General features: G+C 38.5%; 1 protein-coding gene and 1 non-coding gene across 2 annotated transcripts in view; both read right to left on the reverse strand.

The window, feature by feature from the left end:
- Window positions 1–668: 668 nt before the first annotated feature.
- On the reverse strand, window positions 669–741 carry TRNAK-CUU. The gene has a single exon. It is a non-coding gene; the product is annotated as a tRNA-Lys (tRNA).
- Window positions 742–10,269: 9,528 nt separating this feature from the next.
- TRPA1 (transient receptor potential cation channel subfamily A member 1) overlaps window positions 10,270–27,750 on the reverse strand; it is a 51,399-nt gene continuing 33,918 nt past the window's right edge. Inside the window, exons 18-27 of the mRNA XM_032422025.1 lie at window positions 25,058–25,128; window positions 24,372–24,534; window positions 23,490–23,579; window positions 21,799–21,968; window positions 20,133–20,262; window positions 19,547–19,729; window positions 16,590–16,658; window positions 12,819–12,929; window positions 11,128–11,225; window positions 10,270–10,480 (exon numbers count right to left, since the gene is read on the reverse strand). Of these exons, the coding sequence (XP_032277916.1) occupies window positions 10,270–10,480; window positions 11,128–11,225; window positions 12,819–12,929; window positions 16,590–16,658; window positions 19,547–19,729; window positions 20,133–20,262; window positions 21,799–21,968; window positions 23,490–23,579; window positions 24,372–24,534; window positions 25,058–25,128 (1,296 nt within the window). The remainder of the gene's footprint in view (window positions 10,481–11,127; window positions 11,226–12,818; window positions 12,930–16,589; window positions 16,659–19,546; window positions 19,730–20,132; window positions 20,263–21,798; window positions 21,969–23,489; window positions 23,580–24,371; window positions 24,535–25,057; window positions 25,129–27,750) is intronic.

Here is a 27,750-nt window from a genome sequence, read left to right on the forward strand (position 1 = left end):
CCGATGTATAGTCCTAATTGTCTATTTACTCCTCTGATTTGTGTCATTTGAAATATACTGTTCAAATCAGTTTATGTTTCAAAAGTTATCTTCTGTGGTAACTCAATATATTCACTTGTAAATCATTCTTAGGATGTCATTTTTCAGAATATGAAGATATATGTGTATATCCTTGGGAACTTAAAACCTCAGCTGATTACTGCTTTCTTTAAAAGCAAATATTAACAATAAATGGAAACATTTAACATTATACTTTTGCAATTGCCATTTTAAATGGTTTAATCAAAACACCCATCCTGACTTTTTCTCTCTCATCCTTTCCAAGCAGGTAAGGACCTAAATCTTAGGAAACATTTTACTCAAGCAGCAAAGTTGTGCCCAGCCCGAAAGGCCTACCCCACGTTTCTGCTCCAGCAGCTTCTCAAGGTAAACAGCCTTAAAAACTAAAAATAGAACAGAATGACTACTTTAAGCAACTCAGCCCTTTTTTGGTCCTACTTTATTCTGTTTTCAAAGTACCCACTTTGAAATGGTAACGGCTTACCAATCTTGGGGAAAACTAAAAGCAGAAGTTTGCCAAATCTCCACGTGCAAAGAACATCAGTAAAGCCAACATGCTATTATGTTTTGTTTTGTTTTAAGATTTTATTTTTCTTAAGTAATCCCTACACCCAGGGTGGGGCTCGAACCCACGACCCCAAGATCAAGAGTCACACACTCTACCAACTGAGCCAGCCAGGCGCTCCCAACATGGTATTATCTTAATAACAAGGAAATCACTGCTTTTTGATGATTCTTATTATAAATTCTAGGACTTAACATGACAGTTTCAAACATACCTCAAAATAGTCCATAGCATTTAGCTTTTTCTCTCATTGGCTTTTCTTCTTAGTTAAAACACACATACACACATCCCTACTTTAGAATCTTAACATTTTGAAAAATTTGACCTGCCACATAGGTAGTACACTTCATATTATGAAATTAATATATTCCACATTTCAAAGGTTTGATAAATTCTGTGGACTGTCATTCACCAATTTATAGAAACTTTGAAAATCCCTGATCCTCTGGCTGGTCAGCTGCTGGCCATGCCTCCGTGGCCGGCTTGGGTGGAAGCCATTTCTAGGCAGGAAGTGGCAGCATGGCTCTGGCAGCCCGGTCCGTCTACAGGGATTCGGATGAGGAAACGGCCGCTGGCTTGTTTTACAAGCTGAGAAGGAATGGCGGAGCTGACCACTAGATGGCAGTGCTCTGAAGGCCCCAGAGCTGCCGGGGTTTTACTCGACTGAGAAAGACAATTGGGCTTCACATTGCCCAGGCTTTTTAAATTTGGGTGAACGCATTTTTTTTTTTTTAGCAAATTTATAATTGGGAATGTTTTCACAGTGACACTGAATGGTGGTAATTGCATACATTTTTATAGGGAGTCCAATATTGCAGTTCTCCAGTACTTTTCTTGTTCCTGTAGCGCACCCTGGACTTGAAAGGCAAAACTGTCTGGGTCACCATGGTGAGGAGGAACTGGCTCTGAGTCCCTTTTTTTTTTTTTTTAAAGATTTTATTTATTTATTTGACAGAGAGAGAGATAGTGAGAGCAGGAACACAAGCAGGGGGAGTGGGAGAGGGAGAAGCAGGCTTCCTGCCGAACAGGGAGCCCGATGTGGGACACGATCCCAGGACCCTGGGATCATGACCTGAGCCGAAGGCAGATGCTTAACGACTGAGCCACCCAGGCGCCCTCTGAGTCCCTTTTTGAAGACTGCAGTGTGGCTTACTGGTTCCATTCCTTCATGGAACCTATCCCGTGTCTCCAGGGCTGGGGACACCTATCAGTATCACCGTATACTTGGGACTGGCTGGTGCATCTGGTTGTGAAAGATTTTGTGTCTGCTTACGTTTTCCCGAAAGTAGAGATGTCTGTCCTCTTCATCCCCAGCTCCTGGTTTCTCCCACTGCCATTTCCTCAGCCTTGGCTTCTCCAGAATCAGTGCTCTATGTCTACACAGCGTGTGGGTCTCAACTGACCTTTAGTGTTTTTGCCTTTACTGAGTCAATTTGTAGATAGGAAAACAATTAGCTTTGTTAAGCCACTTGATATCCACCCCCTATCTCTCTCTCTGTCTCTCTCTGTCTCTCTCTCTCTCTCTCTCTCTCACACACACACACACACACACACACACACACACACAATTTCCCTCTCTTTGTGGAAGTCCTTAAGTGGGGACTTAAACTAGGATCCTGCTTTGCCCGGAAACCATGCCTGCAGCAGGTGTTGATGAGAAATTTTCATTTTGAGAGTAACTGTTTCTGTGGCAGGCTGTGGAAGAGTTGGTTGTTATTCTAACAGGTTCTTGAGCTTCAGTATTGCTTCAAAATGAAATTCTTGGAAGCTGGTTTGGAAGGTGCAAGTGAAACTGTCTTTCAGGTTTTGCTGGTACTGCTGAGACCCTTTCTGTCCATGAGCCATAATAACCATCCTACTCCCCATTTTCCTTCTTTTCCTCTCCATCAATTTTTAAAAACAACTGAACAGTTGAAGTTACCACTGATAACTTTCTCTTCTGAGACTTTTATTCCTCAATGTACTCCTTTTTTTTTTTTTTTCAGATCTGGTTCTAGACAGGGAATAGATCTCCTTTAAGCTGCTAAATACTTCTGATTCACAAAGAAGTACCATTTTATACACCTGGTTATCGTGTGTACTATTTATTGGCAGCCTAAATCCTGTAATGCCACAACTGCAGTTGAAGCTTCTGTGAATCAATACCACCATCCACCTCTGCCCTTTCAAGTGACCAATACATTTTAGTAGAAGAATGGGCAAAATTATATGTAATTGCCACTGTAGATTTTCCTGAAATAAAAAACCCTTCTGCACAAAACAGAGGTCTCTGTCAATGAGGTCTTCCATTCGGGCTCAGTATCAATCACACCTCAAGGGGGTGCTAGTTTCATTGTTGACATTACTGGAATGGCCGCTGGGATAAGTCTCCTTTCACCTCCTGAGAACCTGTGGAAATGCTTGAAAGCATTTTTTGGCGGGGTGGGGAGGGTGGAATCTACAGTTGGAAAGTGCAAGGGGTGGCTTGCAGCTTCCTGTCTTGTCTCCCACTGAAATGGCTCTTCCTTGAAAACATGTTAGTGAAAAAAAAGACGTTGGTGCAGAGACTCTACACTAGAAGGTTCATTTGTAACAGACTGAAGTTTAACCCAGCATGAAGCCACACAATGAACGGAACTGTTACTGTCCCTAGAATCAGAGACAGGTCCTCTGTCATTTAGCTCTGATGGCTTTTTAGACACCGTTTCCATAACGTCGTCAGGAGGTGTTCTAGCTCCTGACTCTTGCAATTTCCCTGTAACTGCACTTGGGACCTTGCAGCCAAGCAGGTGCTGCTCTGGAGGTTTCTGTGGCAGCTTGGCACCTGGGATCCCTGGATTACAGGGTTACTGGCCCCTCTGTCAGACCATAGGCCTGCATACGCTGAATGCAGTAGTGATGTTTAAAGTTAATCATTTCTTAGATGTACTTGATAGGTTTTTTAAAAATCACTTTCTACCCTGGCCAATGATTGTTTTTGGAAGGATCCAAGCAATTTCCAGGCTGCATTTTTAACTCTCACTGCCCTTAAACATCAGGCTTTAAAATAACTCTGTGGCCTAAAAACATTTGGCAGACAGAAAGAGAACCTGGACAATTCCTATATGTACTCACATTCATATCTAATCTTCAAATGATATGTTTTATTTTCACCATCTTCTTATAAATCACCATCATTTGAAACAGGTTTTAGACCCATGAAAGGGCTATCTAGGTACACTGTGCCCCTCTATTTCAGTCATAGTAAAAAAAAAAAAAAAAATTGCCCATTTGAGTTTTTACAACTTATAAAATGTCACTCATAATCTGGGAAGATACTGAGGTCCTATCAAGCACTTGAATGAAATTAGATTTGAGAAATTTGGGATCAAACTGGGGGGAAAATCTGTACTAGGATATGATGCTGCATTGTTAAGATCATCCTTGTATAGTTCTTACATTTTTCAGTTTGGATAAAAAAGAAAAAAAATGCTTTAAACTAATAGTTGTTCTTCCAGAACTTTGCAAATGATTCACTCTTCTCTAGTGGCTAGTATTTTCTTAGTGCTACTTAGAATAGTGCCAGTTCACTATTCCAAGCATTTTACTTGCATGAACTCACTTAATGATCAACACAACTCTGTGAGGTATGTACTCTCATTAGTCCCACCTAACCAAGAGGTTAGTATGTTGTTCAAAGTCACACAGCTAGGTCATTTGACCTGGAGAGACTCAGGTAGCCGAACTTCAGAGGCTGCACACCTAATTTCATTCTGTCTGCCATCCCCATGTCTCCTAACCTTCAAAAGCATGTACCTATGAATGTGACATTGCAAATATCTTCTCAGTGACCTTTCAGGTATAGAATCCCCAAGGGAAAAAATTACCTTTTTCCTGATTTTTATTTAGGAGACAAGGATGATGAATAATAGTACCTACCACATATGGTTAATTTGAGAATCAAATGAGTTAACATAGTGTTTGGAGCAGTACCTGATACATAGTAAATACTTCATAAGCCTTCTTCCTGTTACTGTCCTTTAATCTCATATCAAAATGTTGAAAATGGTTTAAAAATACACAATGGCGATGGCTTATTCTGACTAGCAGAGAGTTGGTGCTCTGTTGATGTTTGGCAATTTGAATCTGGGGCAAAAAAAAATTAGAAAAAGTGCTATAATATATTTTTTTAATTAGTTTTCTCTAAATGTGAGTTTTTTTTGGCTCCAGGATTTGTTTGGCTGATGAGATCCAGAAGTACCTGGGAGTGCCAGCTTGTATCTGAGGAAATTCCATGCGTAATCAGTAGGATATAATCCCCTTTACCTCGGGTAAGTCAGTTCTCTTAAACACATTGCAATAGCATTTATTGACATAGGTACTTTGCATGCATGATATTTTCCAATCCTACCAACACCATAGCAATTTATGCTCTGATCACCATTTTAGAGATGTGGAAACATATCCAGAGTCACTCGTCAACAGGAATTAGGGTCAGTATGAAGGCTCAGGTTGTCTTATTGCAAAGCACAGACTTCACCCACTACTAACCATAGTCAAAAACCATGACAACAACAACAGAAGACAGAAACAGGAGAAAAGGCAGAAAAGTGGTATTTGAATGTCTCGTCCGCCAGTTAGAGCCATATTATTCAACTTTTGTAGGGCAAAGGGTCAACAGAATAGGGACACTAAACTTCTTTTCTGAGGCAGATTGAACCAGTTTTCTTGCGGTATCTTTTAGGCCTGTGATATTTATTGTTTTCACTGATTTTTATTATTTAATTTATATGTGCATATTCATTGATATCTGTTATGTGCAAGGACATGGGCCAGGAGCTACAAAGGATGAAAAAAAACAAGGTGTAATTCTTTGGGCCACTTGAGACTGATGATAATAGTCTCAAAGATGAACTTGAGATGGACTCTATTTCCCACTAGATGGACCCTACTGGAAAGAGAGTCACGGTCAAACCAAACAGGCGGAATTGACAGAGGAGAAATGCAGTGTTACCAGTTCAGAGGAGGTGGGGAGCATCATCAGTTAGGTCATTAGGGAAGACTTCAAGATGCAGGTGCCACTTAAACTGAGCTTGAGAAGAGCTGGAGGGAGGACATTCTGGGTGCAAGAGAGCCTAGTAAGAGCCAGGGAAGTGGGAGGCCATGGTGTGTTTGGATGAAATAGTGATCTGGTTTGGATGAAATGCAGATAAGGCTAAATTAGACTGAAGAGTCAAGTTAGGATGATAAGGTTGCTTGTGAAAGAAAAAGAAAGTCTTTAAAGCTTTATAGCATGGATGTGAAGGCTGAGAGCTGTACTTTAGAAAGATTAAGCAATGCAATATGTCGGTTTCAAGTCTAGGACCCTGAGGAATGTTGGTAACATTGATAGGAAATAGGAAACCTGGGGGAACCAGTTTGCACTCCCCCATTCATATTTATGGGTATTTAATTTGAAGAACTATGGAAATGCAGAACTGGACTTTGGGGGGAGGGGCAGGAGAGATTATATCAAGTAGTCAGTTACAAAGGTAAGTGAAGTTGTGATATGGCAAGACGGCAAAGAGATGAGTATGCAAGAGAAGAGGGTCAAGGACAGACCTCAGGGGTGTAAACATCTAGCTAGCAGGCAGTAGAGAGCAGTCAGTGGGAAGCAGAGGAGGAAAAGTAAGAAAAATAGTGGAAAAAGCAGAATTCAGTGTTTGGGGGAAAAAGGAGGGGAGAATTTCAGAAAATTAAATGATTTATTAAATTGTAATCTTCAGAGCAGGTTAGATAACCTATTTATTTCCATATTCCCCCACAACAGGTGTAGTACAATATTGCACATATTCTTACATTCTTGGTGTTCAATAAATGTTAAATGAATATGTGCAATGCTCTACAAAGTGTGAGGAGTGGGAAGACTGTGAGAAGACCATTTGTTTTCATGACTAGGACATTCTGGTGATTGTTCCTATACTGTGAATTTCCAGCCTTTCTGTTTTAAGGAAAATAAAGGACAAAGATCTTGTCTGAATCAAAGATTAAGGAACATACAATATTGTCTCTAGGGCATGAATTCTGTTGGACCATGAATGAAAAAATGGTTTCCTCATATTACATATTGCCACTCAGCACTCTGTTTGTGTTGAGTGTGTGGTTGAGAATGTATGATAGCAGGAGGTGGAGGCCACCAAGACACCCATCTGTGACCCATCTGTGGAGAAGAGATGAGTCCATGCAATGGGGTCCACAAAATTATAGGAACATCTGTCAGAATCCTTGCACTAGGTGGACAGAGGGTACCACAGTTGTATCTTATACACACATTAAGTGGAAAGAAGTAAGGAGAACAAGAACCCTGGCATAATAACACCTATGTAAACAAAAACACACATGAACCAACACTGGCCAGTTGTAATGCAAGGATACACACATGGCCAAAGACATTCATGAGTGGGTATCTCCTGGGGCAAGTGAGGGAATAAACATGAGAATTAGGGTGAAGGGGAAAATAAAAACAAGGACCTTGAAAAGATCAACAATGATGTATGTGACTGATTCATACTTTGTGGGGGACATCAAAAGAAAAGAGGGCATATGTGATGGAAGAATTTTTTTTTTCATCATGATAAGTGTATTCTTTCTTTCCCACCCCCTATTTCACCCATCCTCCCACCCACCTCCCCATCAGTTTGTTCTCTATAGTTAAGAGTCTGCTTCTTGGTTTGTCTTTTTCCTTTGCTCATTTGTTTCTTAAATTCCACATATGAGAGAGATCATATATTTGTCTTTCTCTGGCTTATTTTGCTTAGCATTATACTTTCTAGCTCTATCCATGTTGTTGCAAATGGCAAGATTTCATTATTTTTTGTGGCTGAAAAATAGTCCATTGTATATATATATACCACATCTTCTTTATCCATTCATCTATTGATAGATACCTGGGCTGCTTCCATAGTTTGGCTATTGTAAATAACACTGCAATAAACATAAGGTGCATATATCTTTTTGTATTTAGTGTTTCTGTATTCTTTGGATAAATACCCAATCATGAAATTACTGGATCATATAGTATTTCTATTTTTAATTTTTGGAGGAACATACATACTGTTTTCCACAGTGGTTGCATCAATTTAAATTCCCACCAGTAGTGTGTAAGGGTTCTGTTTTATCCACATCCTTGCCAACACTTGTTTCTTGTGTTTTTGATTTTAGTCATTCTGACAGGTGTAAGGTAATATCTCATTGCAGTTTTGATTTGCATTTCCCTGATGATTTGTGACGTTGAGCATCTTTGCATGTGTGTGTTGGCCATTTGTATGTCTTTAGAGAAATGTCTGTTCATAACTTCCGCCCATTTTTAAACTGGATTATTTGCTTTTGGGGTGCTGAGTTTTATCAGTTCTTTATATATTTTGGATACTAACCCTTTATTGGATATGTCATTTGCAAATATCTTCTCCCATTCTGTAGGTTGCCTTTTAGTTTTCTTGTTTCCTTCACTGTGCAGAAACTTTTTATTTTGATGAAGTCCAAAGAGTTTATTTTTGCTTTATTTTGCTTGCCTCAGGAGATATCTCAAAAATGTTGCTATGGCCAATGTCAGAGAAATTACTGCCTGTGCTCTCTTCTAGGGTTTTTATGGTTTCAGGTCTCACATTTAAATCTTTAATCCATTTTGAGTTTATTTTTGTGTATGGTGAAAGAAAGTGGTCCAGTTTCATTCTTTTGCATGTTCTTGCCCAGTTTTCCCAACACCATTTTTTGAAGAGACTTTTTCCAATTGTACATTCATTTCTCCTTTGTTGAAGATAATAGTTGACTATGTAATTGTGGGTCTATTTCTGGGTTTTCTGTTCCAGCCCATTGATCTATGTGTCTATTTTTGTGCCCGTACCAGTGTTTTTTAATTACTGCTGCTTTGTAATACAACTTGAAATCTGGAATTGTGATACTTCCAGTTTTGTCTTTTTCAAGATTGCTTTGGCTATCCGAGGTCTTTTGTGGTTACATACAAATTTTAGAATTGTATGTTCTAGTTCTGTGAAAAATGCTGTTGGTATTTTGATAGGGATTGCATTAAATCTGTAGATTGCTTTGGGTAGTATGGACATTTTAACAATATTTGTTCTTCCAACCCATGAGCATGGAAATGTCTATTTTGTTTTTCTGCACCATCTTGAATTTCTTTCATCAATATTTTATAGTCCTCAGAGTACAGGTCTTTCACCTCTTTGGTTAAATTTATTCCTAGAAAATGTATTGTTTTAGGTGCAACTGTAAGTGAGGTTGTTTTCTCAATTTCATTTTCTGTTGCTTCATTATTAATGTATAGGAATGCAGCAGATTTCTGTACATTGATTTTGTACCATGCGACTTCACTGAATTCATTTATCAGTTCTAGTAATTTTTTGATGGAGTCTTTAGGGTTTTCTATATATAGTATCATATAATCTGCAAATAGAATTATATTTCTTCCTTACCCATTTGGATGCCTTTTATTTCTGTATGTAGTCTAATTGTTGTGGCTAAGACTCCCAGTACTATGCTGAATAAAAGTGGTAAGAATGGGTATCTTTGTCTTCTTCCCGACCTTAGGGGGAAAGCTCTCAGTTTTTCACCATGGACTATGATGTTGGCTGTGGATTTTTCATATAAGTTCTTTATTATGTTGAGATATGTTCCCCCAGACCTACTTTCCAGAGTTTTTATTATGAATTGATGTTGTACTTTGTGAAATACTTTCTTGGCACCTATTGAAGGTGTCTTTTTTTTTATCCTTTCTCTTACTGAAGTGACATATCATGTTGATTGTTTGACAAATATTGAACCACCCTTGCATCCTGGCAATAAATCCCATTTGATTGTGGTGTATGATTTTTTAAAATGTATTGTTGGATTCAGTTTGCTAATATTTTGTTGAGGATCTGGTTCATTAGAAATATTGGCCTGTAGTTCTCTTTTTTTGTAGTGTCTTTCTCTGGTTCCATATATGATGGAAGCATTTTTACAAATCTCAAAAAACTAAACATAGTAAAAAGCTCACACAATAATCAGTGGGGTGACTATATAGGTTTTACATTTATTACGGTTATTAGCAAACCAAAAATAGAAACATATACTATCTATATCTATAGTAAAATTCATGCGTATAATAAGGTCTGTTAATTTGGGTCTCAACTCAAAGTGACGTCAGGTGTGTTAGCAGCAAGAAGGGTGTGGCAATTATAGTTGGAACAGAGTACACAGTGTTCCACCCACAGGTTCTTCCAACACACACAAAAAAAGCATACCAAATGGTATAACCTAATATAATACTTTATTGTCTAATACATTACATATTATATAATTATCAAGCAGGAATCCAGTATTGACATTTGTATTCTAGCTTAACAGTTACATTTACTAGTCCTTATCATTAAAATGTGTGTTTAACAAATTAGTTTTCTACCCATTCAAATAATGAGAAGTGCAACTTGAATTTATTAGAAAGGATATTCTTTATACATACTAACTGGCATAAAATATAAATAGAGAGAAAGACATACTTTTACAAAGAATACAGGAACCATCCTTTCACATGTAGTGAAATCAGAATCATATTTCTGCCTTTTCCTCACTTTTGTCAAACTGGAAATTGGACCCAGCAGGGTCATGCAAACTGCCCCCCCCCCAACCCTCACAGGAAGACCCACTGCAGGCTAATGTGAAGGGCTGTGTGTCTTTGTCTTTACTACTTTCAACACAGATTTCCACTTGCTATTCCTTTGTTCTAACCATTCTTTTTTAAACCTGTCTTGAAAAAAACTATGATTATCTTCATCCTCTGTCTCAGAGATGATTTCCATCTTCTGAATGATGAGTTTAATAAGCTCATGCTGTTTTTCCAGAAGAGAAGTGAGATCCTTCAGCCTAAAAGGATATACATGTCTCATGAATTTATTGTCAATGATCTTTTCAATCCTTGAGTGCAGAGAGGCCTAGATTATGAGAAGTGTTCTGTATCAGATGGGCTGTGTCAGGTCAGAGCTTCATGGGAGTCATAACCCTTCTAAGCAATACACATTTTTTAAGTTTAAGTGTTCTTCTTAAGGTTGTACTGTTAGTTCTTGGCCAGTTTATTTTTGTTCTTATTTTAAAGATTAAAATGTTCTTGCACAGAAAGATTAACTGGCTTGCCCAAGGTCATAGAGTTAGTAAGCAGTTGAACAGGGCTTTAAACTCAGGTAAATTAACTCTAAAGCCCTCATGCTTAACCACTGGACACAGCATAGCTTCTCTAGGAATCCTGAAAATCTTTCAAAGCTTTGATGTATGAATTCATATGGCTCATGGAAATGCAGTTTAAGATACTGACTGGCAGAACTGATTGGTGAATTGCAGCAAATAAGTTGTTGGGTCTAAAAAATTTCTCATGATTCTCAATATACTATGACATCAGTCAACTAAAGCATGACTTAATATGAGATAAACACAAATATACAATATAACCTTACACTATACATCATTATTTAAAAGTTTTAAGTTTCTCAAATACAGATATAAAGAAAAACACATACCTATATTTCTGCTTCAATATTTCTATTTCTAGAGATGTGTCAACATTTGGAATTTCCTGTCTTGTTTCTTTGATGTAAAAAATAAAATGAAATATACGCTGTGGGATAAAAGATGAACAGTTACTCAGGTTGAACTCAATTCAGGAACTATTTCTTGAATGTGTGCCCACGATTCAGCTACTGAACCAGGTATGCTAGCACCACAAATAGCTAAGACATAGCTATTGAGCTTGAGCTTGAGCTCCCTCAAGGAGCTCACAATTTGTTGACAGAAACAGACCTATAAAGAGCTATAAAATGAATCATGCATATTATAATGAAGTACAAGATGTATAGATAATATAGAAGGAGAAAATTGGAGTGGAAGATTGTTTATGAAAAGGTATAACTGAATCATCATATATTTTCTCATGAAAAATGCTCATTATAAGTGGTGGTATTCCATATAGGATTAGTTATTCTCTAAAACTGCACCATTATGCAACACAACTGAGTTTCCCATGAGGACATTTCTGAAATGCTATTTTAATATATATTTTTAAAATTTAGTGTCTTTTAAACCATTGGTAGACGAATGTGTCAAGGGCAGATATGAAATGACCGGAAATGAGGCAATTTTAGGAGTCCAGGCAAAAGAAGATGGCAGCACACACAGGCCATCCAGGAAGCCTAATCAACCAAACTTGGGAGTGACTGGGTGTGAGGGGTCAGGAGCGGGGAAAAGGAGACATCAAGGATGACATCTTGCACAAGCAAATGGTGTTGACATTAAGAAACTTTGGAGAGAGAAGAGGCTTTTTCATTCTTTCCCTGCAGGGGGAGTGAAACATGGGAGGAGTGAAAATTGTGAGTTTCTTTTGCATGAGTTTGTTTTGAATATGCCAAATTTGAGGTACCTTGAGACATACCAGTAAAGATGTCAGGTAGAGAGCTGGACATAGGAGCCTGGACCTCAAAGAGAGCTCTAGGCTAGAGAATCAATTGCTGAGCCTTCTGTATTTTAGGAGTAGTTGCAACCATGGATATGAATGAAATTGAACAGGGAAATAGTGTAGTTAGAATAAAGCCTAGGCTGATACTCAGATTGACTTTATCATTTCATGACTACACAATGAAAAATTAACGTGCAAAGAACTCAGAATATTCATAGAGAGATGAGGAAGCCCAGGCATGATCAGGATTAGCATCCAGTACTTCTCTTAATATGGTCCCTTTTCCATTATAATGCAGTGGCTTGCTTAGTCTTCGACACTTAGCACATTTTCTATAATGTACATTCCCAATGCACGTGCGTGCGTGTGTATATGTACCTATGTGCTCTATATTTGCACAGACACATTTTTTTCACATATATGTAAGTGGCATGTGACTAGGAAAAACAAAAAGGTACACTGTAAGAAAGATATAGGGTAAGGCTGATCCACCCAACCACCCATCTGCTCTCACAGGGATGTGGTACACATTTAACACAAATGTTGTGAATGAGCCAGTAGGACAAATGCCTCCCTCACACTGCCCATCACGTTCTCACTGTGGGTTAATCATGCACTTACTTTTTTAAATCACAATTACTTCTTTTCCACAGGTACAGTGACTCAAAGTCTATAAAAGGGTACCCTTAAGGATAACACAATGAATGAATGTCAAACGGTATCACGTGATTTATGCTGATATTTTTCACATGTACTTACTAATAACCCTGTACATCTGGGTCTGTTGGGATACACAATGATGGATTTCTGATCTACTTTGCGTAGGAACCAGAGGGGCAGCTTCTTCTCTAAGCTGGTATGAAGTTCCACCTAAAGTACAGTTTGGATTTATTGAGAGGAATCATTAATAAGCATCTGGAATGTTTACACCACACAAAAGCAACTGCTGTTAGTACAGCAAACTGAAAACTGACTCCTGTGTCCTGCTTTATGCACAAGCAGCTGGGCTGGCCAGGTTTGCTGTCTCTCAGCTCATCCACTGACAAGACAGGGGCAGCAGTCTGCAGCTGGGGCAAAGTGTTTACAGAAGGAATTCAGTGTAAGTGAGCAGATGTTCACTGTTCAGGGACCGTGGCTGACAGTGGGCACATCAGACGGCAATGACTCGGCCCATACTCTGGGGCATCGTACGACAAGATGCACGCAGCCGGGCTGTGCGGCGGGCATGATGCACACCTGCGACAGGGGAGGAAGCCATGCTTAGATGGAGGACCGCGACAGGAACCAGTGAAAGGACCACAACTGGCACATCGAAGGGTAGTACTTCATCGACTTTTCACACTGTGCTGTCGGGTGCAAAATGGTTTATCCGTGACATATCTTGAGTCTAATTTCTATTTTCAGAGATACAATCTTTTGTCTCATTTAACAGATTGACCTTGAGTTGATATTTAGTTTTCTGTTTGCCAAATTTTCTCTTCCACTTTTTTTTTATAGTCCTTTGTGTCTGTTGTTTAGATAGGTTTATTGTAATCACCATGTAGGTGAGTTTGCTAAGACCATAGGCATTTTCATACATGGGCATTTCAGTCATTCACACCCACAAATGGTGAGATGATAAGAACTTCCCTGACCACCTGTTTAAAATGTCAGCCTTTCTCTCACACAACACGCTCTGTATCTTGCTTCCCTATTTTTATAACACTTACCACCACTTAACGTGCTATGTACTAGTTCCAGTTTCAAGAACAGCTATGTTTTCTTGTATTTTATTCACAACACCAATTAGATATTTTCTTTGGGTTTCTATAATAAATAATTTCCAAGGTTCCTTTTTCCCTTGGGTCTTAAGGGCAATATTCCTTTCCTCTTGCAATAAACATTTTTTTCAGAGGTCATATGTTATCATTCACTTACTTGATTGAAAAAGATTTATTCAAGTCTAGTGCCTGCCAACAGACAAAGCACATGGTGTGTCTTAACCCTGTCCATTTTCTACATAGGACCTGCCAGATTTCCTTGCTCCAGTATGGTCCTGGGGAGGAAGGCAAGCAGAGCTTCAAGTCCAACCTTGGTGGGTCTGCTGGGACCCACTGGGCATGGCTCCTCTGGGCTAAGGGCTCATCTGCACCTCCACCTGCTGGGTTTCCCATGTTGAAGGTAAGAGAGCTCCGTGGTGCTCCTTTTGTGATGTGCAGAGGTCTGTCCATGTGTGGTGTCTACAGCTGCCAGCCTGAACCGGAAGTGGGGATACTCATGTTGAAAACTAAAGAGCTCCAAGCTCCTCAAAATACTCATGACTCGTGTCTTTGAGTAACTGTTACAGCTCCCAGCAGGCGCTGCCCCAGGGACCTCTCTGTCCCCACTTATAAGGGTCTGAAAGAAGACTAAATGTCCCTCTGTGAAAGGGCTGCTGCCGTCCCCTTATGCTCCGGTTCTGATGTGGCCTCAGACTCAGGTTGTATGTCTGACAGGGAGAGTTGTACATGGTTGTAGAGATTTGCTTAAACAACAACTTAGGGGAAACAAGAGAATGGCTTCCTGGGTTTCTAGTCCGTGCTCTTCGTGATCCAAAACAAGGCACAGATAACACAGGAGCAATTGCTTTGCCTGTTTCCTTTACATGCCCTTGTGCCGTCATGTTTCAGGGAAGAGATCAAGTCTAGTATAGAACCGTGCTTTTCATATCAACTGTACCGACACTGTAGTTTAGTGGGCTTCCCCCAGACGTCTTATGTAGGGCTGTTGCTTACATCATTCTTTTTATTTACTTTCCTTGATCTTTTCAAGAGTTGTTATGAAGCACTGATGACATGCCTGCGAAGAGGTTTATACATCGCTTTTCCTCTCCTCACCCACCTCCCTCAAGTCCCGCACTCCATTTTTGTTACAGTAGTAACTGGTCAGTTAGCTCTTCCTTCCTCTAATCTTTCTCCACTAACTCGAGATAACAACAGATCATCTTATATACCACTTTCATTTTGTTCTCATTCTTTGGAAGAGCTGAGAGTAACGTCCCACTAACAAAATAACTTGAAGCACTTCCACCATTTACTGCCCTTTCTTTCAAAGGTAAGGTTTTCGGGGGTGCCCGGCTGGCTCAGTCAGGAGATCGAGACTCTAGATCTCAGGGTTTTGAGTTCAAACCCCAGGTTGGATGCAGAGATTACTCAAAAATAAAATCTTAAAAAAAAAAAAGCTAAGGTTTTCTTGTGCTGTTTTTTAATAAAGCCCTCAATCGTCTTGAGCTGCCTTAGTGCCCCCTAAGGAGCCATCCTTCCAGGCCAGGTGGCCCTTCACCCCTCCTTAGCCACTTCTCATTCTGCCTTCAGCCCTTTGCTCCTGCCGGGTATGGCCCTTCTGGACTGGCCTCACTGCTCCTCTAAATCCTATTTTTCAATGTCTGCCTCACATGCCAACTTTTCATGTAGCATTTCCTTAACTGTATTTGCGTTCATTTTCTGTACCTAACATTTTAACCATTTAATTTATATATATTTGTTCTTTAAATGTGCCAAGCCCTCTCTGTATAATGTACAGCTTAGTCACAGAAAAGAGAGTTTAAGGATAGTTCTAAGTTGATTTTGATATTTTATACTCTGAATGTTCAGTTGATGCGCTAATTAGATTGATTTTACTTATTAAAGTCAGTAAGTAACTGGGTGAGTTTATGCTGGGGTTCTGTGTTCTCTCATGCTAAGCTGTATTGTGCTCCACACATATCATGTACTGGAACATTTTTCAGAAATAAACATATGCTAATGGATAGCTGAATGAGTAAGAGAGAAGGAAGCAGCGTGACAAAGAAAAGTGAAGAGGATAAAGTTAAATCTTATCATGAATTTGTCTTTCTCTTGAACTGGCCTAAGTTTCTGAATGTGTATGTTCAACTGGTCATCAGATATTTTTGAAGCGTCAAGTATTCCCATTCAAATTTGAAATTTAAAGACAATGTAAATAAGAGCATAGAAATAGTTTTGCATTGTGTAATAGGAGACCACCTCACAAGATTCAACAGCCAAGGACCTATCCGGAAGCCTCTGAGTCGAGCAAATTTTACATCGAATTATCTAGAAAAATGTAAGGGATGTGACAAAGGGACAAAAATCTCATGGATGCAGTGAATACTTCAATATAACACATGATGTGGGAAGCTTGCAAGGCTATGGCCAGAATATCAGGAGCTCCTTGGAACAGCGGGGCTGTGACAAGACAGAATACCTCACACCTGTCATATTCTTACTTAGCAGCTAGCTACCTGGTTGGCCACATGTTGACATTAAAAGAGGCCCAGATAATTTCTCCGTTCCTCTGCCGATACTGTTCTGAAAATTTTTTCCTCATTTCTGATCCTTTGACTACAGCAGGTATACCAGGGAATGTGCATGACAGACACTATACGGTGTGGTGCTTCTCAGCCCTAACGAAATGTCGGTTTTAAATAACTGGTCACAGAAATCAGCTATTCTTATACATGAATACTTACGATGGTGCTAATTTCAGGAAGTTTTAAATAAATACAGTACTTACCTGCATAGCAATCCTCTTCAACAATGCATGCTTCTGGACCTCTGCAATGTCACCAACTGCCAAACCAATCTGAAATACAACACAGCACCAAGTCATTACCAGCTTAATGGCTCACCTCAAAATGCATTAAGATCTCTTTGGCTGCAGTGAGGGAGTGAGCATGTAAATTGCCTAGTAGTGACCTCAACACACATGACACATCTTGCAGCAAACTGCAAAGCCTATATACCTTTGTCACAATGGTAGCCACACTGGTGGATTCATTAATTTTAAGTGTTATCCTAAAAAATTAGGACACACCAATTAATCAAATTCATTTTAAAATAAAAATTTGTTATTTTTGCAGATGATAGGGGTGATAGAATATCAAATGCCACTGGGGTAAGCCATGCAACATGGTTGCAAACTGCAGGAGTTTGGCATCTAAGGTAAACAAGAGTGACTTGACAACATGGAAAAGTTAAATAGCAAATTGAGGCGAAGCAGAAATGTCTACCTTACATAGGTTTGGCAGGAAGGGGTACACTGCAAGGGGGGGTGTGGCTTTGGTAACAAACAAAAACAAACAGTAACTCCGTCTAGAACTCCATGGCTTCATAGAATTAGGTGAGGGGAACCCGTCAGCTCAGTTCCACTCAATCCAAATTAAATTCACTTACTTACATTAGCTGCCGCCTGTTTCATTAGACAATCAGTACCTGCCTATGCTGAACCAGCCTTCTGGATGCTGGTGCTCTCAAAAACTCAAAGTCAAGTAAACTGCAAGAGAGAAGGGCTCGGTCTGTCCAAGTCCCCACTGTATGCCCAGTGCTTAGAACCATACAGGGCATATAGTAGGTACACAAAATAGCTACTGAGTGAATGAGCACTGAAAGAGTATATTCCAGGGGGTGCAGACTAGCACTGAGAACCATGTATAGTCAACAAGTAGGCTTTATTTGACAGGATAATGTTTTTTATTTTAAATTTGGAAGCCTTTCAGTGGGCATTCTCTCAGTTTTTATATCAGCCTCCATCAAAACCAGCTGTCTCATACTGGCTGCCTCACACATTTAAGATACTTGCCTAGGATCTAAAGATATCTGATCTTGAGTCATAGAGTAGATAAATTACTAATATTTAATCGCAGGTAACATTTATTTAATGCTTATCATGTGCCAAGCACTGTTTCAAGTGCCTTGTATTAGCTCATTTCATCTTCATAACAACCTAGAAAGTAGGTTTTATTATCTTTTTCTGATTTGTGTCCTCAAAATTATGAAAACACAAGGAAGGGACATCTGATTCAGACTAGGGTGATGGCGGGGAGGTGTTGGTTAAGAAAGTCTACCTAGGAGAGATGATGCTTGAGCTGAGTGTTGAAAGCTTAGAAAGAGTTAACCCAAAGTGGGAGGGCCTTCCAGGAAAAGGAGCAGCTTGTGTGGAGCCCAGGAGGTACAAAGAAAAGTCTGGCACACTCCATGACATTCATGGTGCATGTCTGAGTAAATCCTGCCAACAGTGGAGAGCTGGGTGAGATCTGGGTAAGATCCAGATCATGAAGACCTTGCGTGCCATGCTGATGGATTTAGACTGAAATGAAGAGTCCTAGGGGGGTAAAAAAAGGGATGCAAAAGTCACTGACAGGTTCGGCTTTCCCTTAGAACATCATTGTGGTGACAATTTGCAGGAAGGATTAGAGAAGTGAGACAAGATAGCCTCTTTGGGCTACTGCAGCAATATGGATGAGGAACCATGAGGGTGTAAGCCAACCGGAAGTAGGCATAAGAGGCAAATATTTACTGGAAGAAGTGAGGAAAGGGCAGAGCTGAATCTAAAGTATCTTCCAATGATCTGAGATGACCAGGAAGGTGCTACTGAGAGGCATCGGCAGAGTTTGAAGGAAAGAAAACATTGACAGTCTTGGCTCTGTTGGGTTTGATTTTCTTCTAGGACGTGCAGGGAGAGATGGCACCAATGTATACTACTGCTAGGCCAAATCCTCTTCTAGATAATTATCTTCTAAAACATAAGGGATTCTAAGGGAAAAATGTGGGCTTTATGTCATTCTTTATTATTCTTCGTGTTATCCTTTATTTTTCTAGGTCATCAAAATAAAACTCTGGAGTTGCATCAAGTAAGTGAATCAAAACATTAAGTAGTCGATCTTTTCTTTCCAGAAACACTGTATAGCACAATTCCTGGTGCATAGTCAGACTCAGTAAAAGTGTATTGAATGTGTGCATGTTTACATAAATGAATAAGGGGGGAAAAAATGCACTGTAATGTCAGCTCGGGTATTCCATGGACCTGGGATGTACTTCTGCCTGCACTGGCTAAGATGCTCGTGGCTGGAGCAGGTTCTCTGTGCAGGGCATGTTCATGTCTGCTGGGGACGTTAGCCTGTAACTGGTTTAGAGATGGCACCCGAATGCCACAGATGTCCGCGTGCCTGAGAGGCTCTTCCCCACTTGAATCTCTGGTCAATGAGAAATTTAAAGGCAGAGATGAGGTTTTAATCCTTCATTCCACCAAGATCTCTGCCCAACCTCTGACCCCCTACCCCAACTCCAGAGCAGCACACACCATTCATCTTTATTTCCTTATTCTTCAGTTTTGTAGTTCCTCATAGCATTTATCATCCCCATGACATTATATTACATATTTATTTATTTACTACTTAACTTCATGACTAATTTATAATGTAAGGACTGGGTATTGCTCTATTCACCACTGTTTCCCAGCACCTGGATCAGTGTCTAGATTCTTCGTATCTGCCAAGTACATGCATCCTGGCATCCCCTGGGCCTCGTGCTGTGCCTGGCACACCCCCAGCACTAAATGAATGTTGAATGAATGGATTTTATAATAGTCCCTTTTGACTTTCATGAAGGGAGATGAAGGAGGCTAAGAATAATTATCATTGCTAAATGCTCCACATGATCAACAAACAGAAAATATAAGGATAAATTACTTACAAGTAAATTCATGAGTACAATTGGGACAAACATGGTAAAGGCAATAATCTGTATAAAGGACAGAACAGGATATGCCAATTTGTTTCTCAAAAATGGTTCTAGGAAGGCATCGCGATAATTAATATCTCCTAGCATCATGCTGAAGGTCTGGATTATAGAGAGCAATGGAGAGCTGAATGCATCCTGAGAAAAGATGGTAAGGTAAAAGTGAAATGCAAAATGCATGTAATGAAAAAATACTTCCTGAAGAGTAAAATGATAAAATCTTATTTAGAATACTTTTTTTAAGTCACAGGACTATAGCTACTGAAAGTGATAAGAACTAGTAAACTGGCAATAAAGTCATCAAGATCTTTTCTGCATCTATAACAAATCATCATGCATTATATATATAAACATTTTGACAATGGAAGAAAGTCATTGAGTTAGGCGATATTTTTTTCCTTCAATAAAAATCATTTGAAGGCAACTTTATCAGATAAAAAATTATGTTACTATTAATTTTCTAAGCCATTCAGATTTAAGTATAAATATGTATTCCCAATATTCACATCAACAAAATCAACTACTAATGTAGCTGCCTCACCTGCAAACTCAGGAGGACGTAAAAGCTGAGGCCAAAAGCCAGAAGAAGGAAGACAAACACGACCGTAGACCTCAACAAAGTTTTCATAATTACCTCTAACATAACGATGAAAATTCCACAATTTTCAAATCTAGGAAAATTTAACAATTAAAATATGTATTTACTTTTCTGGTCAAAGTGTTAATATTCATCATGCATTAGGTACAATGTTTCATAGATGAGTAACTGAGGCCAGTTACTTTCAAAAAGGAGACATGAGAAATCATGAATAGTAGTCTTATTTTCAAACTGTCAAACGGTTTTCTTTTTCCTTCTTGTTAGTGTTTATCTTTGTTTTACTATGACCACTAGGTATCACTTCAAACAAAGTAGGAGAGAAAAATCTTCCCAGGATCATAGAAAGTGCTACCAAAGCTTGATAAAGGGATCCTAAAGATGATTTATGTGATGCATCCAGTGGAGATTCTAAATGAGCTCCTAGACCTGAAGGGCACACCCATATGATTTACATGGCCTCCTGAGGTTTCCTTTTTCTCTCCCAGAAACTAAAATTGTGAAATGGTTAGGCAGATAATGGATGTGTTATCTAGCCACCAATTTGGACATTTCCTTTGACAAAGACAGCTTGTTAAAGGGGGAATCATGAGACTTTAAAGCTGAAAGGGACTTTAGAGGTCTCAGAAACTAAGTTCCCAAAAGATGTCCAGGAACTCGCTAAGGTCGCTGATAATGGCAAAGCCAAAGGAGTGGCAGTACCTGGACTTGCCTTGAAGCCTCTTGACTTCCAGACCACTGTTCTTCCCACTATACCATGTCCTTTCCAAGGGGCTGGGCTCAACCCCACAACATTGTGCTTGTAAACAGTGATGCAGATGATATGGTAGGAAAAGCATGGTCCCTGGAGTTAGAAAGATGTGGGTAAAATGTCCGCTTGCTAGCTGAGATCCTGGGAAAGTTACCTAACTCAGCCCTTCATTTTCTTCTTTTATATACTGTAATATTTATCTCTTGTTATTGTAAAGATTTTATGAAATAACTTTATCTCAACATTGGCAAGTGTGGGAGGTAAGAGAGCTTAGTCCTTTTTTCCCCTTCTAGAATTAGGTTTTTTGAACTTCTTTTGTCTCTTATATCACTATTATTTCCCATACCTATCTCTTCATTTTGTTTTAATCTAAAGTAAATGCTTAGCAAATAATACCAAAGCCAAGAATAGCCAATACTTTTATTCCGATTTAAACCCCACATTTAACCTAGATTTGTCTAGACCAGTGATTCTTGACCGCAGACTATTTTGCCACTCAGAAGATATTTGACAATATCTGGATACATTTTTTGTTGTCACATGGTGGGGGTGTTGCTACTGGTTATCTAGTGCGTAGAGGCCAGGGATACTGCTACACGTTCTTCAATGCACAGGGCATCCCCCCCACATCAAAAAAATACCTAGCCACAAATTTCAGTAGTGCCAAGGTTAAGAATTCTTGGTCTACACTCTGAGCTCCAAACCTCTCTCACCTTTTCCTTAATAGTATATAAAATGTATCTTCACAGTCTAAAACAATTGGAAAAGGAATGAGCCAATTATAAATTTATGGTACTTAAAATAGTTCTTTTAATGTTAAAAATACCTAAGGGATATAGGAATCATTCAAGCTGGCTTTACCTCTGCAGATATAATAAGAAGTTCATCCAGTAGAAGTATATAGCAACCGCTCCACATTGCCACTGCACAGAAGCTGGTATACCAATGAATAAGGGTGACACAAAAATGATGCTTGTTGTATAGATAATCCATTCAACTGCATTGGCATGATCCAAAATATAGTTCCTCTTCTGGGGTTGAAAAGAATTGAGAATTACCACATGTAGAGACCAAGACCTGGCATCTTACACACACACACACACACACGTTGACCAGCAGCAACATTTTTGTGGCACTGCAGTTGGAGAGGTTTAGGACCGAGGAGCCAGCTTCTGCCATCCTCGACTGAACTCAGAGCCCTGGGTATGGACCAGTATTGGAGGTGGCCCAGCCTTTTCTGTTGACCTGGCACACTTTGGGAATCTGATACCTAAGGAAATTCTACAATTTCCTGGGCTTTTTCTGTAGAGTCCATTCCTTCTTAAGGAAATTCCTGAGGAGCCGCCGGTTGGTTTAATTAATTCCTTTATGCCTGTGTAAGGACATACATGTGAATTTCTCAGGATACAAATAAACTAAAGCTGCTTCTAAGGAGGTTTGAGGCCTGTGCGAAGACTTAATGACTGCAAAAATTTGACGTCATTTCCTACTCTTAAAGATTTCATGTTTTGGACATTAAATTTCCTATAGAGGTGATGATTTTAGTATCAATAAAAAAATGTGGAGACCAACTCTGTTAGAGAAATCATATAACTTTATAGTTTAGGTTATAACCTGTAAAAAAAAATGAAAATTATGACAAGATTAAATAATATGCCCTAAATCATTTAAGCTACAATGGAACAATATAGTCTAATTCTCAGAATTGTGACAATTTACTGCAACTACATACACACACACATAAGTACTTGCAATGTATATCAAACAAATGTGAAGCATTGGAACTATCATTAACATTCTTTAATGCACATATCAATGTGCTTATGTAACAAAGTAAATTTTCACATAAAATGAGGTATTGTATAAAAGATATATATCTTATAAAAAGATGCACAAAAAACCCCAAAAAATGAATAAAAGACTTTAAACCTCCACACTGAGAAAAGATTGATGCCATTTATTAGCCAAAGTAAGGACCTATAGGTAACTCACATAATTCTTGAGTCTGATCTGGGTCTACCCATTAAAACAAAAAATAAGGCATGAAGTAAAAATTACGCTATAAAGTGTTCTCAAATTTTTTTTATAACTTGAAATTTTATCCAATAAAGAAAAGCATTCTAATTAAGAAAGCAATTCAAAGAAAAACCCATTTGAAATGGAGTCATGGACCAAGTAAGTTCTTTATAAATTGTTACTAAAAGTATCAAATTCAAAATCTATTATGTTAGCAAAATATCTAACTGATATCAGAGAAAATACAGAAAAGTCATTCATAAGTTCATTTGTAGCCAAGCAGACCCATATGGACTAGTACAACGGGAACATCCTTACTTCAGATTTATCAAATACGCACCATTCAATGCAGGAGTCTTATCTAAAATCATGTGATTTCTACAGTTTGAAAAGTTTATGCTTGGTATTTCCAGTCTATACATTTGTCAAGTTATGTGATTTTATTCTGATATATATTGCTTCAATAATAGTTCAGCAATTTATGTTCTGCATATTAAAATATTTGCAACTTTAGAGATACAAAATGTATTGTGTACCTGTTGGAAAATTTGGACCACTTCTTTGCAATATCCAAATATACTTGATAAAAAAACTAAAATCATGCAAACTTTTATAAAATATGAATTCTGAAACAGAAAAATACAAAACAAACCGTTATGAAGGATATCAAATAAAACAGCACTTAAGCGTCTTCATAATTTCCACTATTAAATATTTCGTTTTTCTTGTTTCATTCCTACATACTGTTTGTATTTGCTTTAAACAGAAAATTACTGTGATACCAATATAAAGACAACTCATACCCATTTCATAATGTCCTTTCTAAGAGAGGTCCAAAAATTACCAAACGAATTCTAAAAGAATATGAAATCTGTAGACCTATATAAAAAAAATTTTTACTATGGTAAAATACACATAAACATAAAATTTACCATTTTCAAAGTTTTACATTTTACATGTATATTTACATTTCAAAATGTATAATTCTGTGACATGAAGGAAACTACCACCACCATCCATCATCATCTAGCTCTGTAATTTTTCATCATCCCCAAACACAAACGCTGTATCCACTAAGAAACACTTCTTTTCCCCCAAAATCCCTCACAGCCACAAATCTGCTTTCTTGTAGACCTATTTTAAAGTTTTAAACTCCAGCATTAAAACTAGTATCTCATTCATGTCAATTCTCTTTAAATTAATTTACAAACTCATTTATTGACCTATTTACTTATAGTCCCTCTCATTCCACAAAGGATTTTGGGAGAAATTGTTCATATATGAATTCTACAGTCTATTTATAATAAAGTCCTGATAGTTCAGATTTATTATGGGGTTAGTATTTCTAAGGAAAAAACCACACTTTTGATAATAATTTTATTTTAAAAAGTTGAAATATAAAGACCAATTGAAAATACCTTGGTGTCTAAGATTTCTGAATGATCACTAGTTCCATTGATAATTCCAGTTGAGTTGAAAGCCATACCTGGCTTTATACTGATAACAAGAAATGTCATAGGCAGGAGACCAATGCAGTAAGATCCTAAGTTCATAACATGGGCTCTAAACCCATAGGCCATCCTACAAAAATAAATCACAATTTCAACAAAAAAAATGCATAAGATAAAAAGTGGAAAAAGTAGTTATAATCTCTCTCAGAAATCTATTTGGTAAATTCATTGAACTTTAGAACCAAGATCTTCAAATTCACCTTTTTTCATTTTCGGGAAAGGAATCTCAACTTCCCAGAAAATCATGACTTACTTAAAATCTCTCACCAAGTAACGGAAGAACAGAGACTTTAGCTCCTATTTTCTGACTTCCACGTTGATTGCTCTTCTCAGGTACCCCTCTCACTTCACCGTCCACTAAAATGCAAGGCCCAGGAGGAGTGCTTCTTCATGTCTTATATAAGGATTTCCACCCCCCAAATATTTCATTTAATGTCAAAGATAAACAACAGCATTTTAATACCAAAATTTGCCTTCAACACATGTCTTTTTCAAAGTGTAAAACATTAAAATAATAAAATCTAAACAATTAATTAGAAGGCTTTAAACAAACTTAATGGGGGCATTAAAAAGAAATACTACTTAATACCCACCATTTCATAAGTAAGTATTCTTTACACACAGGATGGTTGAGAAGTTCTATGCGGTTATGTTGTACCATTACCTGAGAAATAAGGAAAGATCAATAAAAATAAATCCTATTAAACTAGTAAGTACAAACTAAGCTGTTTGCTGGTTTTATAAATTTATTTTAATATTGTAAAAGTAACACTTCCTTATGAAAGTTCAAAAAATCAAAAATTACAGCAAGAATGTATATTTTCAAAAACAAGCTAGAGAGAATCATTTTATACAGATGCAGTTATTTGATTCAGTTTGTCTCTTTCAATTTCTCACTAGTTGACATAGAATAAGCATTTTAATCTTATACAAAATTACAACTGGAAAGGATATTAAAGATAAATAAGGAAGCTCTACACCCTTGTTCTTTACTTGAAGAAACTCAGGCTTATCTCTCTAGAAGAATTTTGAATAGTACACATAAATAGTCATTAAATTAGCTTGTAGATTATTAGGTTTTCGTGAATTATTGGGAACTATGAGTATTTATTTCAAAATCTTTTTCTTAGTGAGGGGAAGGAGGAAGAGGGAGAGAAAGAATCTTAAATGGGCTCCACACACAGTATGGAGCCTGACTTGGGGCTCCATCTCACAACCCTGAGATCCTGACCTGAGCCAAAATCAAGAGTCAGATGCTTAACTGGCTAAGCCAACCAGGTGCCCCCAAATTAATTTTTAATTATTCAAGAAATACATAAATAGGGGGGCGCCTGGGTGGCTCAGTCATTAAGCGTCTGCCTTTGGCTCAGGTTATGATCCCAGGGTCCTGGGATCGAGCCCTGCATTGGGCTCCCTGCTCAGCCGGAAGCCTGCTTCTCCCTCTTCCACTCGCCCTGCTGGTGTCCCCTCTCTTGCTCTTTCTCTCTGTCAAATAAAAAATATTAAAAAAAAAAAGAAATACATATAGGAAGTGATGTCAGCAAGATGGAACAGGAAGTCCCAGACCCTCTTATACCCATGGAGAGAAGAGACATCAACTTAATAGCAATACCTGGAAACTGCCTTTGTGAGAAATACAGAAACCAGTTAAGAGGTTCCTGCACCCCAAGCGAGCCCGTAGCCAAGAAGAACCACATCAAAGACAGCAGGAAAATCCATGGCATTTACTTGCCACAGTCCCTCTCCCAGCACAAAGCAGTGAGATCAAGAGAAAATTCCCAACTCCTAGCTTCTCCCTGAGGAGGAAAGAGAGGTGTGGAATGTTCTAACTTTGTAGGGAGATGCCCAAGGGACTGGTTTCTGTCCTGCCTGAATCTGTATTTTATTAAATCTATTACTTTTTAGAATCTACAAAGATTTTGTTTCCTCCTATTCTCATTCCTGACATACCCTGATAGAAGTATTGCCTATTCTTTAAATTACAATTTAAAAACTTCCACATACATACACAAAAATTCTAAGTATAGCTGTAGTATAGTTACTTTTAGGTCATTTGGCTATTGAGTCTGAACTATAATAACAACTGCAAAACATACTCCAGCAGAGCTAAAATGCTTTGCATAAAGCCAATATGAGAGTCGTTTCCACTGCCAGCCTGTGGGCATAAAGTCCATGGGGCTCTGCATCCTTCCTACTCCAAGTACTTCGTAAGCCTTCTACATATCACTTAGGTGATGGTTGATACCATGATCTGTACCAAAGGCTTCCATGCAGAGAAACGAATTCATTTAAAGTGAATGAAAATTCCCAATTGGTCTAGACCAGTGCTGTCCAATAGAACTTTCTGCAGTGATGGAAATGTCCTATATTTGTGTTCAATAGGAAAGCCACAAGGCACATTGTCTACTGAGTGCTTGAAATGTGGTTACTGCAAATGAAGAAATGAACTTTTAACTTTACTTAATTTTAATTAGTTTTAAGTAGTCACATATGGCTAGTGGTTACCATATTAACACATATCTAGGCCCTAGGCCACATTTGGAAATCCAACCCTCAAATAGGTTTTCTTTTGCTTGCACACAGTGTTAATTTGTTGCCAGTGTTTATAAGGCTGGGCTGCCCTTCCCAGAGGGCACCAACTTGTTGATGCTAGTAGCTGATCTCCTTTTAGACCATCTGTTACCTATTTCCTCTGTAGCTATTTGAGTTTGAGACCCCTGATTTAGACTGCAGTGGATCATCTTGGCATGGTTTTTATTGTCCCATCTGCTGGAAATGTAAAAGTACTCTTTGGAATAAGAGCTGATTTGGTCTTAAGTCTCTTGGGCAATTTGGGTCCACACTGTGCATGCTGGGCCTGCTTTCAGATTGGGATCACTCCTCCAGAAGGATCTAAGGTTCTGAAAGGTCAGAGTTTACTGTGGAGCCCAGTGGTTAGCTGACTTGGAAGCTATGATTGTAAAATGTCAGCCTTGAATTTTCCCGTGGTTTTGCATGGAGGAAACTCTTAAATATAGATGTTTATATTTAGGTGGACGGAGGTGGAGAGCAAGTGCTGATTGTCAGCCTATGTTGTCCATGGTTTATTGGATTCTGGGTTGGGGCAGGTTTAACATGACCATTAGGACTAAAGTGGTCAAGAGTGTGGAACTTTAGGGCAGATCAAATTATAGCAACTATAGAAAATGACTGTTTTCTTCCCTAAAAAATAAAGGGTTAGGACACATGGAGGACAGAGACCTAAAACTATTAATGTGGAATTCTTTCCAGGCCCCTTCCTGGAACT

The sequence above is a fragment of the Phoca vitulina genome, unplaced genomic scaffold, assembly GCF_004348235.1.
Source record: "Phoca vitulina isolate PV1807 unplaced genomic scaffold, GSC_HSeal_1.0 scaffold25, whole genome shotgun sequence".
Classification (NCBI taxonomy): Eukaryota; Metazoa; Chordata; class Mammalia; order Carnivora; family Phocidae; genus Phoca; species Phoca vitulina.